This window comes from Cavia porcellus, unplaced genomic scaffold, assembly GCF_034190915.1.
Source record: "Cavia porcellus strain 051 isolate PalLab524CR breed Dunkin Hartley unplaced genomic scaffold, mCavPor4.1 scaffold_24, whole genome shotgun sequence".
Lineage (NCBI taxonomy): Eukaryota > Metazoa > Chordata > Mammalia > Rodentia > Caviidae > Cavia > Cavia porcellus.
Window position 1 is genome coordinate 49357718 of NW_026947507.1, and position 15248 is coordinate 49372965.

Genomic DNA, 15248 nt, shown 5'->3' on the forward strand with positions numbered 1-15248 from the left:
TGCTATGTTTAATTATATTATGCCTAATGATGTAGACAATTCTATTGAAAATAACAAGAGACAGTATAGTAACTACTGTAGATTACCTAGTATTATGATTTTATATATTTTTTTCATTTCATCTTTTTCTTTTTTTAAGTGTATCAGAATTTATCTTTTATTTAAAGAGAAAAAAGCAAAACAGAAAAAGGGTACAAGTAATACAGAATTTCAAAAAATAAACAGTTAGAAATCACTAGTGAATAGATTACATATTGTCATCTTAGAAATAGTCGTTTCATGTTTTTCTAGGAATTAGTTTTGTTGTCTTGTTTTGATCTGTTTTCTCTATAATACATAAAGGATAGACATACATGTAGAGATTCACATGTGTAGAATTTCTAAACAATTTACAAGAACAGATTATATAATGTACAATGTAATGAACAGATACCTGAAGAAGAAAAGACACTAAGATACCCAATGCTAATTCTGTAGCATTATGATATAAAATCTAGCAATACTATTATTCACTGTTCAGAGTGGTATTAGTCTAGTCTCTTATGTTTAATTTCAACATATATAAAGAAATGGACAGCTATTTTGAAGAGAACTAGAGACATTATGGCAGCCATTGTTGACTTCCCTGTTGTCTGGTCTTGAAGACCTAAAATGCCTTCAGCATCCTATTCTGATTAGTTTAGTACTATATTGTTCAGTATATAATCACTGTGTGTGAAGACGTATCCAACTATTTGGAAGAAAACAAGAGACAATATGATAGGCAGTGAAGATCTCCCGTGGTCTTGCTTTGAAATCTGTGTTCCTTAAAATTGTTTCCTTATGATCTGTTTTGTTCTGTTTAATTTTACCCTCTTTAAAATAAAAAATAAAAAAGTCAACAAAGGAACATCAGAGTTGAACTATACCATTGGGTAAAGTGACTTAAGATGTCTACAGCGTTTCATCCAATAACAGAACACATGTTTTTCCCAGCAGCCCAGAGAACTTTCTCCAAGAGAAACCATATCTTAGTCCATAAAGCAAGCTTAAATAAATAAGAAAATCTCTTGCATGCTACCAGATCATAGTGAAATGAAACTAAAAATTAACAATAAAAGAAACCACAGAAACAATGCAAACACATGGAGATTGAATAATCAGTGGGTCAGAGAAGAAATTAAAAAGTTTTTAGAATCAAATGCTAACAAACACATAATATATTAAAACCCGTGGGACACAATGAAAGCAGTTCTAAGAGGAAGCTATAGCTGTAAATGCCAGTATTTTAAAAAAAAGAGTAATCCAAAATAAATAACCTAATGATGCATCCCAAGGTACCAGAAGAAATAGCAATCCAAATTAAAAATGTATAGAAGAAAATTAATTAAAAAATCAGCGCAGAAATTAATAAAATTGAGAGTAAGAAAATAATATAAAGTATCAATCAAAGAGTTGGTTCTTTGAAAGGATGAACAAGGTTGACAAACCATTGGCAAAACTTACATAAAGGAGGACTGGGGATTTAGCTTAGCAGCATAAGCGCCTGTTTGGCAAGCATGAGGTTATGAGTTTGATCCTGGTACAAAAAAAAACTTATACAAAGGAAAGAAAAGACTCACACCAGTGCAATTAGAAACATAAAAGGGAACACCACAACTGCCCAAATCCAAAGGAGTCTAAGAAACTGTCTTGAAAACTTGTATTCTGATTAATTGGAAAATTTAGAAGAGATGGATAAATTCCTAGACACATGTGGATAATGAAAAAATATAAAAACTCTTAAGAGAAAAATAACAGTTAATGAAACATAGATAGTAATAGAAGCCTAAAAACTAAGAAAAGCCTAAGACCTAACAGGTTCACCATTGAATTTTACCAGAACGTCAGGAAAAAACTAATGTAAATATCCTTCAAACTTTTCCATGAAAATGAAAGAAAATGAACACTGCCAAACTCATTCCTTGAAACTAGCAGTAACCTGCTATCAAAACTGGAGAGGAATTCAACAACATCCACAAAAAAGAAACTAAAGGTCAATTTCTTTAAAGAAAATAAATCCAAAATCCTCAGTAAGTACTGCAAATGGAATATAACAAATCACTAAAAACATTATATATCAGATCAAGTTACCTTCATCCCAGGAATGCTAAGATTATTCAATTACATAAATAAATAAATATAGTACACCACATAAAAAGAAATAAAGATAAAAATCACATGATCACCTCAATAGATGCAAAATCCAACATCCACTCATGATAAAATTCCTGAAGAAAATAAGTATATTTCTTCCTATCTCAACCTAATTAAAGTCATGCCAACAGTATTCTTCACAGAACTAGAAAAAAATGATACGACATATTTAAAATCAGAAGAGACCCAAAGAGCCCAAATCAAGAATAAAAAAGAGAACATTATAACCCTGGATTTCAAGTTTTCAATAAAATCAGATTGGTACTGGCACAAAAATAGACACACTGTTCCATGAATAAAATTAAAGATTAAAAAAAAAACAACCCTTTGGCCCACACTAATTTTGACAAAGTGACTAAAAACATCCCCTCAAGAAAAGCAGCCTGTTTAACAAGTGGTGCTGGGGAAACTGGTTATTCCTATGAAGAAGAATGAATTATCCATATTTCTCACTGTACTAAAACCAAAGTAAAATGGATCAAAGACTTAGATATAAAAGCAGAAACACTGACGGTATAAGTATAGGCAAGGACTTTCTGACTACAGCCCTAATTGCACAAGATGTACAGTAATACAAAGAATTAACAACATAAAGTTTAAAAGTTTCTGCACAAAAAACAGCCAACAGAGTGAAGAGACAGCCTACAGAATGAGAAAAATTTTGCCAGTTACCCCTCTGATAGAGAACTGATATCTAGAATACATAATAAAAAGTAGGTCCAAAACAATAAAAGATCCAATTGAAAAAATGATAGTTGAAATGAACAGACACTTCATGAAAAAGAAGTACAAATTGCCTAGAAATATATGAACAACATTTAGTACCTTTGACAGAGAAATACAAAATAAAGCAGCACTGAGATCCTATTGTACTCCAATAAGAATGTCTATCATCAAGGACTCAAACAAAAAATGGTCCTGAGGGTATGACAGGAAACACTTCCACAGTGCTGAAGAGAATGTAATCTAAAAAAACTAAAAATATAAATTCCATTCGACCCAGCTATTCCCTTTCTGCATATCTTCCTGAAAGAGTTAAACTCTTCATATTATAGTGATACATGCATCACCATGTTTACAACAGCACAATACACAGTAGCCAAATTATGGAACTGACCTGTTCCTACCAACAGATGCACCAATAAAATATGGTATACACCAGGGCACTACTCTGCTATGAAGAAGGATATATTTGAGTCACTTGTGAAAATACAGATTGATCTTGAGACCATGATGCTAATTTAAATAAATTAGACACAGAGGGATAAATATCACATAATTTATCTTATGTGAAAAACCCAAAATTTAAATAATTCAAAGAGAAAAAAAAAAGATGGTAGGAAACAGGGAGGTAGACTGTAGAGATAGAAAAAGGATCAGAAAATGGGGAGAGGAGTTGCCAGAGGAGAAGAGAAAGTAAAAACGACCAAGATCTGAAATATCTTGTATGTGCCAGTTCCCAAGATGAATGTAACTGTCATGCACTGCGAACATGCACAACATTAGACAGAAGAGCAGCCCTGGCCATACCTGCCACGGATGCGGTGGTAATGCTAGATTCTGCTTCTGGCCCCTCACCAGCTTCATTCACTGCAGCAACAAAAAACCTGTTCCAAAAACAATTTAGAGAGATGCATTTCACATGGCATGGTCTTCTAAAAATAGAAGGAGCAATAAGGCTTCTATTTAGAGCATGATGTGGCAACGCATATCTCATTACTTAGTGCCTCTATTCAGCACTAATGTCCATCAATCACACCCTTGTTTACATTCCCCATGGAACAGTTTGAGGTCACTGAGGTCAACACTCAAACTCTGCATTCAGCATGACCCCCAGTTCTCCCTAATTTAAAGAGGCTTTGGTGAATTCTAGATAGCTAACAATAATAAAATAATTCCAATGGTTAATAAAAATGTCATCAGCAAAGTTTAACCTCCTAACCTTTTTCATGTTGGATCAAATAAGAAACAACATTCCTGATGATTATATGTGTATTGGCTCTTATTTATTAAGGATCCACTGACTATAATAACACTTGACAATTTATACTAAACATCTACATGCATAGAAAAAGCAAAAGCCAGTTCCAACCCAAAAGCACAGTCAATGAAAAGTCTTAAAAAACACTGAAACTTTTTAAGTAACATTTTAAAATATTATTCATCATTATATCTGTAGCTAATCTCAGCACCACTTAATAATTCTCACCTGTAGGTGGTATTCGGAAGAGTCGAATAAAACTGGAAACTGGTTCTCTGTGTCCCTGAATCAAATTTGTTATATTTGCTGATCAGCCTTAAATTATAACCCAAAATAGGTCCACCCGGGAATTGAGGTGGAGTCCAGCTGACTTCCACAGTGTCGGGGCCAGAGCTCTCAATATTCCTAATAAAAGGAGCAGTTTCAGGAACTAGAAGAAATAATGACATGATGAGCATAAAGAGGAACAGAGTTTATGTTTTAAAAGTAGGGAAGGAAAAAGTCTTGATTTTTAAAAAGTTAACAGACATAGAATATTTGATTAACAATCCAAAATGTGATGGGAGATAGTAAGAATCTCTGAGCTGCAATTCTTGATTCTTAAATTATAACAGTTAAATACTAAAGTTTTTCAAAAGACCCTTGCAAATGTTATTTTGCTTGCTTCTAATTTATGGAATAAAATTAATTTTGAAATAGGTTAAATATTCCTGAAAAGGAAAAAAAAAGAGTTCTCAAAAATCTTAGAGACCTAATGAACTGAATCAAAAGACAAAAAGAGAAGAGAATCTGAACAAGCTGGGGTCAGTGACTAGCAGAAGCTATACAAGGAAGTCTGGCCTGCCCACTTACTGCATAGAGGCCTGAGGGTCCCAGCAGAAGGTGCGGCTTCAATTTGTTGGGTCATCGGCTCTGACAGTTCAAGCTTTGTCTTTCCCATGCGGCTGAGTGGGCATCAGCATACCACCCTCCTCCCCCGCAAACCCTTCTTGCAAAGGATGAAGGAGCCAAGTTGCGGAAGTAATCACTCACTCCCAAACCCCCATAAGCAAAAGGTATAGCAGCCTATCTTCTATGAGTCCACCCCTATTTTCACACATCAGCTCTTTGGTCTTCCTCCTTAGCACTGCTGAAAATGCTCTCATCTCCACTGACTCACTGGGGCTGGGAAAAGTGACACAGCTCAGCTTTCAGCTGATGTCTGAAAAGCATTTATCTTCATGACTCTCAGTCTTTCTCTAGGACAGCCCATTCTAAACTTCCAGATTAATCTCTGGCAAACACCACTCCTTCATTTCATGTATTCAGTTACCTTCATGAATAGGAACTGGGCATGATGGCTCATGCCTGTAATCTCAGCACTTAGGAGGCTGAGGTAGGAGGATTGTTTGTGAGTTCGAGACCCGCATGGGCTACAAAGACCAGCATGAACTGTATAGCAAGGCCCTGTCTCAAAAAATCACACACCCCAAAACAAATGAATAGCAAAGGAATAATGACCTCCAATTTCATGAGAAGCATGACGTCAAAACTTAACTCTAGAGCCAAGTTAGCATGTTCTGCTCCACTTCAAAAAAACTAAATGCCACCTCCATGGAAAGATGTGTTTATTGTCCAAATGTCTCCAATAGGAAAAAGAAAAAGTCCTCCCCCAAAGGCTGGTATGTCTTGCCTAGCAACCATTATACTTGGTTAAGAAATTATCTTCTGGGGCTGGGGATTTAGCTCAGCGGCATAAGCACCTGCCTTGTAGGCAGGCAGTCATGAGTTCGATCTCTGGTACCGATAAAAAGGAAAAGGACAAAAAAAAGAAATTATCTTCTGAAAGGCTCCAGTTAGAAAGCAATGTCATCTAGAATCACATATGGCTCATAGCTGTTAAAGAATAGCACTATAAGGTAATGAATGCACAACAGATAAGTTTCTAGATGTGGCTAGATATGAAAGGGAGAGTCTGGGACACGGGCTCCTACCCGGGAAAGGATGCGGATTTGCATATCTAGCAGAAAGGCCCAGAAATTGAAAGACTGTCTTCTTCATGACTTTGATTTGACCAGCCATACGTCCATGGCATTTCATTATCACTACAAAACGTTCCAGCCTGTCGGAGTATATGAGGCATTGCTGGGAACAAAAAAGGACCCATGTATTTTACCCTGACCATGTATTTTAAACTTGGCCCTGAGCTAGTATCTGACCTAGGTTCTAGGTACATCTAATCAAAGAATAATCAGCAGAACTGATCCCACAAAACCTGAGACCTAATAAGCAAGGAAAGCATACTCCTCAGAGAAAAGGGGAGCTTTCTCAACCAACTTCATCAGGATCGAAGCCATGTTCAGCCTGAGGTTCTCTGGACACAGCCACCTCTCCAGGATGAGAGGCGGGGTTACCCAGTCAGCCTACAGCCATCTGCTCAGAATCTTTACTGGACTCTGGTGGAGACACAGACAGCCATGCTCCCCATGTGCATACCACACCCTACTGCCAGCAGGATTTTAGGTTTGAGTCCTTTCCATGTTGAAGATCTTCAAAATAAGAGATCTGGAAATTCCCCCAATACTTGTACTATTTTTTAAACTGTCTCTGAAAAAATGCTAAAATATTATAAGTCTCCCATGTGGTCTGTACCTCTGCACTTTCCAAACCCTCTCATTTCCTCAATTGATGCTATGTGTAGTTGCCACACTTGTCTCTTAAAGCCCAGGGAGAGCACTTACTCCTTTGTTTTAAAGCTTTCCAGAGTTCATAACTGCTCTCTAAACTAAGTCCATACTCCATAGACTGGCATTCAAAGTTCTCAGGAGTTGACCTCTGGACCCAGCCTCCTTCCCAGCAGTACCCTTGCTATTTCTCTTCCTGTATCTCATGCTTCCAGCGGAGAGAAGCCCACTTCTCCCCTCCATGCCTTCAAATGCAATCCTTACAACACTGCTCAAGTGGCCACTGAGATCTGCGCTTCCTCACCTTACAGACATACGAACAATGAAATTCCTCAGAGAAATTCCTTTAATGTTCTGTTGTAGAAATACTATCTCCATCCTCTGACCTTACCCAGGAATTTGCCAGTGCCTTTGATTACAATGCTTTTAGTTGCCCCTGGATTCTACGCTGAATGTGAAAACACTTATTTAGGCTCAGTACTTCTCTAAGAATATAGTAGAACTTAGAAAAGAGAAGCCAATGAAAACTGCATTCCAAGGCAGCTACAGTCTGCATAAAGGTTGGGGAACAGATGCAGCTGAAATCAAGCAGGAAAGAAGCCTTGTCTTATTTTCCAAGGATAATGCAGCAGTTTCATCATGTGACTTTAAGACACAAGCTTCAGAGTCTGATCCTTCTTGGTACTCACTGTTGTTTCTGCTCCTTTTCTTGCCACCAAATCCTGGGATGCCCCAGGGCTAACACCTTGACCCTCTCCTTCTTCAGCCTAGTTCTCATTCTTGGCCTAACACCTCCAGGACCTGAAACTCACCTCTACATCTTTAACTCTTAAACTAGCATCTTCAATGTCTCCAGCTACCCCTGAGCTCAAATCTATACAGTCAACAGCTTCTTTGACAACTTCATTTGGATGCTTGATTAGCATCTCAAATTTTATGTAGACAAAGCAGACCTTTCAATTTTTCCTAGTAAAGCAAACCTCCCCCAAGTCTTTCCAAGTCTCAGTAAATAGCAGCCCACAGGTGTTCAGCCTGGATATCTAAGTTACCAAGTTTTATCCCCCATCCTCCTTTCCAAATCCATTCTGCAACCCATCAACAAATCTTTCCGCCACACTCCTATGACTGCCATAATCAGAGCCACCACCAGTATTTGGTGGGAATGTAGACAGTTGTTGTACTATGGATATTGTACTATGGATATCAATATGGAGATTTCTCAAAAACTTGAAACTGGAAATTCCATTCCACCCAGCTATTCCTCTTCTAGGTATCTTCCCGAAAGAGTTGAAGTCACCATATTACAATGATACACGCACATCTGTGTTTAAAGGAGTACAGTCAAGATAGCCGAATCTTAGAAGCAGTCTGTAGATCCACCAGCTGCTCCCTAGTTTCCCCTGGCCACCCCCCATCACCAACCCCAGCCTGTTCTCCAGAATACAATAGAACAGCATCATTAACACTTGGATCCATCATCCCTGCTTAAAACTCGTCAGATACTTATTGCCACTTGGAATAAAATCTACACTCCTGATCACAGACTACGTTGCTCTCATATCTTCTCCTGTTAGCTGCACTCTGCCTTCCAGCAGACCCCAGCTCTTTGCTGTTGCAGACCCATTCAGTCTTCCTTCTCCCCAGAAAACTCATTCCCAGATACCTGCATGGCTTTCCTCTCATGTGATTCAAAGCTCTGTGTGAATGTCTTCTCGGAGGGCCCTTCCTGACCAGCCCTCACCTGAAGTGGGTTTTTACCTTGGGCATTCTATACCACTTGTCCGCCCATACTCAGCACTTCTTAGATGTGGAATTACACTGCCCTTTTCAATGAACTGCTTCTTTCTTTGTGCCATATCTACCCAGGAATTTGTGTAAATGCTCCAGTCTTTCTCACCACCAAAAAGGGTGAGTCCTGTGCCAGGGGAGCAGCCACTGTCCCATGATTCTCCATCAGGTGGAGGTAATACTTCAAAGATCCTCATCCTTCTTTCCTGAGGAAAACCAGCAGGAGGCAGCACTGTGCATCTGCAGACCCTGCCTTCCCGTCAGTGGGTTTTTAGGTACCCTACCCCCCGCCCCCGCCCCAGCAGGGAATTGGCAAGCTTGTCTCACTCTTGCTATATCATGCTAACTTACATCACCCAACTCAGTCTTTATCAGAGGGAACGACCATAATGCTGCAGCCGGCTGCAGATCTTCTGTTTTACCTTTCACTGTCTCAGGACTCGGACTGGGAAGGATGCTATTTACTGCGTCCTTTCACAATGCCAACAAATACCTTTGCTTAGTTGTCTGCTTGTGTCCCCCAGCTGGAATATAACCACCAGGAGTGTTAAGCCCTTTTCACCTTTGGTCCCTAAAACATGTCTGCTACGTGATAGGTGTTCAAAGACTACTTGTAGAGTAAATGGGGGAAAACAATGCTGGCTTTCTCTTTGATGCATTAAAAACAGTACACAAATAACCACCTTTCCAGAAACCAAGAAAGGAGCTGGGCCACTCCACAAATTTCATTTACACAGTCAAAGACCTAGATGACAAAATCACTAAAACTTATCTCAAGAAACAACTGAAGAACCCACACTCTCCTTGCCATTCCCTCTGCTTCCCAGGGCTCCCCTACACCTACCACAGCCCACATTTCATCCACACCCCAGCAGTAAGATCCTTTCAGCATGCAAGGTCAGCCACATCGGACTGAGGTACAATAGAAGAAATAAAGACAGGCAGAAATAAAAATGCAGGTGCTTTTAAGAAAAACTGCAGCGTGGGGACACAGGTTACCTGCGATTACAGTGCCTTTTTCCTTTCCAGGAAACTCACTTGTCCATCTGCCAGTTCCTAAGGGTCTTCGGGATACAGTAACAATCCTATAAATCGGCCCATGCTTTCCCCTCTAGACAAGGGCTGCTTCTGCCCACAGACCTTCGTCCTCAAGGAAGCAACACCAGGAGGTCGTGGAACTCTCCTAACTCAAGCACATGAGATGTTTACATTCTGGCTTAGCCCATCAAGTGGCTGGGCTGACAGACTACTGGATATAGTCCTAGGTCACCCACCTTAAGGAATCCCCAGAACCACATAAAACTATAGCTCAGACTGCAATGTAGTTTATGCTACACACACACACACACACACACACACACACACACACACACACACACAGCTGAGTGTAGACCTCTTTCTGCCTAACAGACCTCCCCATTCCTCACTGGCACAGCCAGGAATGCTTTTCTGTAATGGAAGCCAGTGAACCTACAATCTATTTGGTTGGTTGGTGAGTTGAGGATCCCATCTCCTCCTCAGGGTGAGGACTCCCTTGGACCCCATCCAGTGATAAACTCATGTCACTCCTGTGCTCAAACCCTATAGCGACTCTCCTTCCAATGTCTGTAAAGGCCTCTGCGGTCAACTGTGGCCAGCCCTTCCACCTTCCTATGTCCCATCTCCTTCTCTCTCTGCTCTAGTGCCTGTGCTGCCTGTTGGACAGGCCAGGCAGAGATGCTCTTGCCCTGGGGCCTTTTCAGGGAACCCCCTAACCCAACATCATTTCTCAGATCTGTTTGGCTGACTCCCTCGAGTCCTGAAAGTCTTGCTCAAACTTCACCCCACTTTCTTAGCAGGCTTCTTCAAATCACTTCATTTAATATCGCATCAGCTCTCCCTTCCCACTCCCATTTCTGATTCCCTAAAACATAAACTTTGCTCAAAAGAGTCATCTCATGCAGTACACAGCACCATGCTACTTACCAAACTCTTCCCTTACTTGTTATGGTTTATCATACAGAACATATTTCTCCACCAATGCATGAGGAGCTCCCCAAGAGCAGGGGTCATTGTTTTATATCATGAGCATTATTTGGCATATAATCAGGTACTTTGTTGTTGAATAGATCAATTAAAACAAAAGGAAAGTAAGGCAAAGCTCTAGAACAAGGTCCGTTTTGCAGATACAGCGAGAACATGCCATACCTCCACGAGGATGAGTCCTGTAACTTGGGCTTGGCGGAGAAGAAAGTTGCAACTGGGCTGTGAAGACCCAAACCACTCGAAAAACATATTCTGTGAAGGGGTGCAGGGCCTGCATTATGTAGGAGAGCTTGGACACGGTCTGCAGAGTGTAAAATCAACAGTCAGCATTTATCAGACCACCCATCCACCCCGACCCAAGAACACAGGCAACTGGTAGACGATGGGTGCCCTGGGAATTTTAGGTCCCAGATTCTGTCAGATGAGATGAGGTAGAGGCCTGGTGCTGAGAGTCTAGCCTCCAAGACAGTCTGCAAAATTCACACATAACCCTTCAAAAATAGTAAATGTACTAAATTATTTGGCATATATTTCAAGATTTTACTAAAAATTTTTCTGTTAATGGTCTTGGTGACTTGGGACTGTTTTTTTTTTCTAAACTTACTCATGCTCTCCTAAAAAGGGACAACACCCCTAGAGTCCCATATAAATCTTCTCCCACATCCCCATTATCCTTCATGGAATCTCTGAGTGAGGGGTAGACTGATAGCAATAAATGCAATAAATGAGTGTGTGAAGCTATGCTGGAGAAATTGTGTGTGTGGCCAATAAGTTGTTTCCCTCATAAAAGTAAAAGGTTTACAGAGTACCACAAATTAAAGTTCATCAAATTCAAATATTCATGATTGAATCTTTTCCAGAATGCACTGATCCCTTTAAGTAGTCTCTCCTCATCCTTGAGGATACATTCAAGACCTTTGGATGATCCCTGAACCTTCAGACAGCACTGAATCCTATGTACAAGGACTTTGACACTAACACTGTGACAGTTGATCTGCTAGCCAAGGTGATTATTAAGCGACTAACAGGTGGGTAACATGCATCATATGGATACACTGAACAAAGGAATGATTCATGGCCCAGTGAAACAGAATGGTATAATGAGAGATTGTATCATGTTACTCAAAATAGAAAGTGATTTAAAATTTATGAATTGTTTGTTTCTGAAATTTTCCATTAAACATTCTATGGTTGACAACAGGTAACTGAAACTACAAAAACCAAAACCACAAATAAGGGGACTACTGTTATTTTATGTAGTATTTCGGTACCTGAAATAATTTGAAGGAGAAGTCTTTGTCTAAAAGCAGCTTTTCTCACCTCAGTGTAAATCCAGCTTCCTGGAAGTTGTGCATATTTCCACTGAATAATATATTTCACTTCAGAGATGTTAGCAGATTTCCATCTTAAAGTAATACTATGGCTTCTGATAGAAGATGCAAAAGGTGCAGTAGGGAGGTTTGTGTTTTCTGAAGAGAAAACAAGTTTTCACTCACCATGCATTCTGTCAATCAAAGCCAAAGAGCATATGCCTGCTTCCTCAGGAGCCCTCAGCATCATCCTGCTACAGTGGCTACCTAAGCAATCCATGGTGCACCTGTCCCAAGAAGCTCTCTCTCCTACAGGTGTGCAACGTTGTGTTCAGCTTTGTCCAGTTTTCTAGGTACCACTTGCTCACAGGCCAGGGGCAGAGGTGCCCATTAAGGCTTCTGTTTGGAGGGCCCCTGAAGCCTCATGTGGGTCATAGATGAACCATTTTTAGAGGTGGCTGAACTTAGAGTGTGTGATGCTGGGATTGTGTGTGTGTGATTACTAAATGAGTCCACTGATTGCTTTGACACCACCCTAATCCCCAGAGCCTAGACAGAATATAAAAGGGGCAGAAAGAAGTTGCTAAGGTACCTCACTTGCTTGCTTTTGGTGTCTTCTGCCTGCCATGAACAGTTTCTCCTCTGTGATGCTCCTCTGCCAAGCCATCCTGCCTTGGAGCCAGCCAATTATGGACTTAACCTTCTACAAACCGTGAGCTGAATAAAACTTTCCTCCCTTAACTTTGAAGTGTCAAGTATTTTGTCTCGGGAATGAGAAAAAGTAACTAAGACAATGACAAAGCACAACTGTGGTAAAATAGAGTCATCCACTGGCCCAGGACATGCATCTCAAGGCAGATTTTGAGATTTTACACTACAATTCTGGTATAATTTGAGATTCTACACTATAATTCAGCTATAATTACACTATAATTTTTGGCCCACTTTGCCAAAAAATTATTTGTTACATGTATTCTTTTACATTCCACAATGTTCATGGCTTCTGGACATTATAGACTTTACAGGTGATGGCACGTATTCACTGGGTGCTACTTGCAAGCATGATACCTGGAGCTAGTTTTCTGTACTCCACATATCATTAGGAGGAAATTTATTTATTTTACTTTTTCTGCTTTTTCCAAAATGTGATGAATTTAATGCTTTGGCTTTCTTTGGTAGAAAAAATAACTGCTACTTGGACTGCAAAGGCATGGTAGATTTGATACAGAGCTTTAATGGTTAAAATCAAACTGCCAGGATCTCACAGTACTCCTGCACTCTGGTCCAGGAAATAGAGGCACTCAAGATCAAGTGGGACCCAGCTGCACATGGCTGCTCACTAGGAGGGAAGGCCCAGGTCTCCTGACCCTGAGGCAAGTCCCACCCTTGGTGTTAGTCACTGTCTCGCTGCCTTTGTGTTGCCTATAAGAAGAATCTTATTGAGCCTTAATCAACACGGCCTCTACTTTTCAAATTGCTGAATGTTCACGATCTAGAGATCTTCTCTGGCCCTACTGAGATGCAGACATGCTAAGAGGTGCTTCCTGTGCTGTCATGAGAGCACTAGTTAGGGTGCAGTGGTCACATGTGGTCCTCACCCAGCACCTCCTCCTCGTAGGCACCTTCCGCACTGCTGCAGCCGACTTCACAGGCCTCTCGCTGCGGAGAGAGAGAAGTGGGTGAGGGTGGCAAGGACCAGCTCCCTCTGGACCGTGAAAGCCAAATACCAAACAGAAAAGTGTGTCTTGTGTGTCTGACTTATTCCACTTGATACTATGATCTCAAGTTGCATCCATTTTCCCCAAAGTATACAGAAAAAAAAACTAAAGAACAAAATAAAAGCTTGAGAATAGGAAATAGGAAGACAGATCTTTTCCAAAGGGGAAGGGACCAAGATATGGAAGGAGGAGAGGGGAAAGGGACATGAAAAGAAAGAAGGCACATTATGCTTTTGCACCAGCTCCCCATAATCATGGACTCCAGCCTTGCACTGATAAAAGTAAAAACTGAAGAAGTGTAACTCTATTTAAAGTTCCAGCTTGGTGGAATTAGATCAGAGTTTCTCAAATTGTTTTTGCCTATATTCCATAGCAAAAAAATAACAAAACAACCTAGTACATACATACATATTGAAAAAAAAAAGATTCTTGGAACAATATTTGCCCCGCCCCATTTTACCGGTTTGGTTGCAATATATTCACACACTATAAATTTCAACCATTTAATAAAGACAGGTTCAATCAGGTGTTGTGGTGCATGCCTATAATTCCAGCATTTGGAAGGCTGAGGTGGGAGGATTGTTTATTTGAGACCAGCCTAGACTACATAATTAGTCCAAGGATAGCCTGAACTACATGATGAGACCTTGTATCAAAAAAAAACCTACTGTTTCAGTGGTTTTTTGTATATTTATAGAGCAATGCAACCAATGCAATTTTAGGGCACTTTCATTACCTCAAAATGAAGTCCTGTACCTGACATGCTTTGAGGAATTCATTTTATTCCATCCTGTTTCTTGGGACCCTTATTTCTTGATTCAATGAGTCAACTCAGTGGCCCTCTGAGTCACCACCTGCAGCTTGGAAAGTATGGAGCTGAACAATGCAATTACATCTTTGCCATCTTTATCAAAGTTTTCATGAGCTGGTAGCCTAAATTTCTAGCCTAAATTGATATTTATGGGCTGCCTGATTACTGTATTATCCACGCCTTCTTTGGAAAATTAAAAAGTGGCTATCAATTTTTATAATAGCTGAACAGTTTCATAGATGTCTTAATACAAAGTTGAATTTTAAGATCTATGAAAGTCTAATGATTAACCTCTACCTCATCAACCAAAAGACAGAGCATATATTTGATGACTGAGAACACAAACTTCCTATGACACCTCACAGATAGAATAGCATTAGGAATAGAAAAGAAGAACCTGTACAAAAACATCATAAAATTGCCACACAGCCAGAATCATCTTCCTGCTTACCTTCAACTCATAATCAGAAGGCCTGGAAAAACATGCAGAAATCATGGCACAATACATTTGCCCCAGAAAACAGGCTGTAATTCACAAATGCCAACCCTTCCATGTTTGATCTGTGCACTGAAGGAAGCATAGCCCGATAAGCTCAGATTTGCTTAGTTAAAGATTAATATAAATACCTTTGCTTGGGCTCAGGATTATTTAACTTAAAGGGTTGCTGAACTTTTCACATCCTCTTTGCAAACTTCAGGAAAAGTATTCAACATACCCATTAATTTCAGGAAGAAACAAGCCAAATGACATCACAAGTTTCATATGAGATTTTTTTT

At 39.9% G+C, this 15248-nt stretch overlaps 1 protein-coding gene across 5 annotated transcripts in view; it reads right to left on the minus strand.

Annotated features, from left to right (window-relative positions):
- Positions 1-15248, minus strand: part of Ros1 (ROS proto-oncogene 1, receptor tyrosine kinase) — a 140848-nt gene that overhangs the window by 111716 nt on the left and 13884 nt on the right. For all 5 annotated transcript variants that reach the window (XR_010042720.1, XM_023561601.2, XM_063235032.1 and 2 more), the window contains exons 5-9: positions 13541-13601; positions 11953-12101; positions 10795-10933; positions 4385-4586; positions 3706-3782 (exon numbers count right to left, since the gene is read on the minus strand). Coding sequence is in view for 4 of the 5 variants with exons in the window: in XM_023561601.2 (XP_023417369.1) it covers positions 3706-3782; positions 4385-4586; positions 10795-10933; positions 11953-12101; positions 13541-13601 (628 nt within the window). In the remaining variant the exon portion in view is untranslated. The remainder of the gene's footprint in view (positions 1-3705; positions 3783-4384; positions 4587-10794; positions 10934-11952; positions 12102-13540; positions 13602-15248) is intronic.